Genomic DNA, 2,936 nt, shown 5'->3' with positions numbered 1-2,936 from the left:
TAAAATGTTTTGTTACAACTAGATTTTCTAATGGCAATCAATCTTTTTTCTTCAGGTTAAAAAAAATTAAATAAATTAAATAAAAAAAAAGAAAAAAATATCAAAAATATACAAATTAAATAAAATTGTATAAAATTAAATAAACCACATGCAAGAAATCCATTAATTAAAGTGTCCCTTTTAATATTATTCGCCACCACTTATTCCAACAGTGAATTAAATGTCATTTTAGTTACAATTTCTCCAGGATTTTGTTTGTAAAATTCCCTGATGGCCTTTTCCCATCCAACTTTTACCGGCCTGGATAATGGAACATCACAAGGTTGAAGAATTCGGGTTGCATTTGGATATAAGGCTATAACTTTAATGTTTAATTCATTGCAAAGTGTTCTTAAGTCATAAGTTAAATAAGACTTATGGCCATCTAAAAATAATAACACAGGGAACTGTATATTATTTTTTAGCAAGAGTGGATGGAATACACTTTTCATATAAACATAGAACGTCTCTGCCGTCATCCACCCATTATCGGATCTTCCAATGCCCCAATCAGGATTTTTGACGGTTTGGCTTATTTTTTCTGGAATTCGTTTGTAAGGATAAACGATCATAGGTGTACAAATTAATCCGAAAGCAGAAAACGAAAACAATATAATGATGATTTCCTTAGATGATACCTTTTCCACAGAATAAACATTTTTCGCGCATTTTCTAGCAAAAACTTTGCCAGTTTCTGGGCAAATCTGAAAACCGGATTCGTCGCCATCGTAAATTCTTGAAGGGTCATTAATAATTAAATTTTTGAAAACATGATAACTGTTTATATATTTGAAACATTTTGGAATGTCTGCTTCCGAAACACAAGGGCTCACACCAGCCATTGCTTTACAAATATCCTTTATTACCTGATTACTTTGAACCAACTGTCACCAGGTCTGCTGTTTTTAAAGGGATTTTCATTAGGCCGTGGATTTTTAGTCAAAAATGTTTGAACACTATTTAAAATGTTCTCTCTTTTTCTAGAGAATCCCTATGTTGCCAGCTTTTCTATCTACCTGCAAAAATAAAAACAGTCTGTTCTGTTCAACCACGTACGTAGATTTTTCGGCCAGGAAATCCGTCGCCTTCCTAGTCCTCGTTTTCCTTCTACTTTCCTTGTAGAATTAGTTGCCTTTAGAATTAGAAACCTTAAAAATACTTACTTTTACTGTACAACTAACTTGTATATTTTTGCGGGGCACAGTGTTAAAATTTCAGAACTAATTATAACACTAAAATTCACCTTAGATTTCCTAAAATAGGTTAAGAAAACCGTCTTTTTGTTGCATAACCAAAGATTCTCACATTTGGCGGCAAAACAGGAACGATAATCAAATGTCATTTATGTCAATATTGATACTAATAGTACAATAGCGACATCTCAACCAAATTAGCTCACTACTAAATACTGAATTCTTGTTTTCAGTTAAAATAATTAGGATGTCCAATAACTCGCAGTGTCCAATAACTGGTATGTTTACTCTACCCCAGACACCAATTGTGTTTCCAACATTTTTCTAAATATAATTACCAGACTAACAAAATATCTTTATTTTTGACCAATAAACCATTTTATAATTTTGTAAAAGTGGTGAAATTAATTACTATTAATATATTTAAAATAAATGTCTGCATTTAATGAATTCTTTTTATTTATTTGTGAAACGTTTTGATGATATATATGGAAATAAATTAATACAATTCTTTTTGTTTTGGACATATTTATTCCACTATACATTTAAAATACAGACAATAAAAATTATACGAATTTTAAAATTGTTTTAGTAGGTACATGTTAATTTATATAATTAAATATGATTTTAAAGCTATGAAATATTTTTGATATAACTTTTGTCCATTAATTGAGTCGTAGGACTGTTTGAAATAATTAAAATTATTTTCGTGGAAACTTCGTATTTAAAAATTTAAATCCAAAAATACAATATAATACACTTGTTGCCGAACTATAATCAAACGCTCTGAATACAATTAACAATTAACTTCTTAAATGCTTAACTTATTATTAACCCTGGTACATCACACTTATTTTTTAAGGCATGAACTTCACACTCGGGTCTCAGAAACCTAAAGCTGTTTTTTAGCAAAAAAAACAGAAAATGTGAATATTTGATGGATTTGGGAGAATATCTAATCTTAGTAGAATGTGTAGAAAAAAATTTAACCATGGTGTGGTATTTCACAAAGAGATATATTTGTTGAAATTCAAAAATAACATAAAATAATATTCAAACATAAAACATTGTTATTAAAACAAATAAACATTAAATTGAAATTATCATCTACAAAATACACCTGTATAACTATCCTTGTAACAAAAAAATAAACTCTTTTGGTAATATAAGTCTTAGTTATTCTTAGTCAGGTCTTCAGTTTCTTGGATCTTGATGTTCGCATTCACAGCATAGCTGGGCTCTATGTTCCATGCAATATGGTCTGCGACACTCAGAACACGCAAAACTGGTTTTTCTATCTTTTCCTTTTGCACAAAAGCAGCATCTAACTTTTTTTGTTAAATGAACATCATGTTGTGGTGGGGGGACTTCAATTCCCAAAATTTCAGAAATTCTTTGCCGCAGTGTTTTTTGTAAAGTAGCCACGGTCAATCGTTCTTGTAACCATGGTTCAATTAGACTCATTCCTAACTGCTTTAGAAAAGATTTTCGATTATTGTTTCTACTTTCCTTCCAGTGGGGATTTGAAAGAGAAAACAAAACCATTGCATTTATTCCACTAGCATAAAGTATATTGAAAAAAACTCGTAGCGGCCAACGTCTGGTCTTCCGTGAGGTACTGTAAGAATAGCAGTGCTGATCAAATGTATCTGTTCCTCCCTTCGTTTCATTATACGAATGTCTAATATTGGGCTTACCCGTAAT

At 30.6% G+C, this 2,936-nt stretch overlaps 1 protein-coding gene across 1 annotated transcript; it reads right to left on the bottom strand.

Moving 5' to 3' along the window:
• Nucleotides 1-200: 200 nt before the first annotated feature.
• On the bottom strand, nucleotides 201-881 carry LOC140446294 (uncharacterized). Its single transcript, XM_072538831.1, has one exon. The coding sequence runs from the start codon at nucleotides 879-881 to the stop codon at nucleotides 201-203; it is 681 nt and encodes a 226-aa protein (XP_072394932.1).
• Between the last annotated feature and the right edge of the window lie 2,055 nt (nucleotides 882-2,936).

Source organism: Diabrotica undecimpunctata, chromosome 7, assembly GCF_040954645.1.
Source record: "Diabrotica undecimpunctata isolate CICGRU chromosome 7, icDiaUnde3, whole genome shotgun sequence".
Lineage (NCBI taxonomy): Eukaryota > Metazoa > Arthropoda > Insecta > Coleoptera > Chrysomelidae > Diabrotica > Diabrotica undecimpunctata.
The sequence above is the reverse complement of the archived record's forward strand: the minus strand, read 5'-3'. Positions and strand labels throughout refer to the sequence as shown.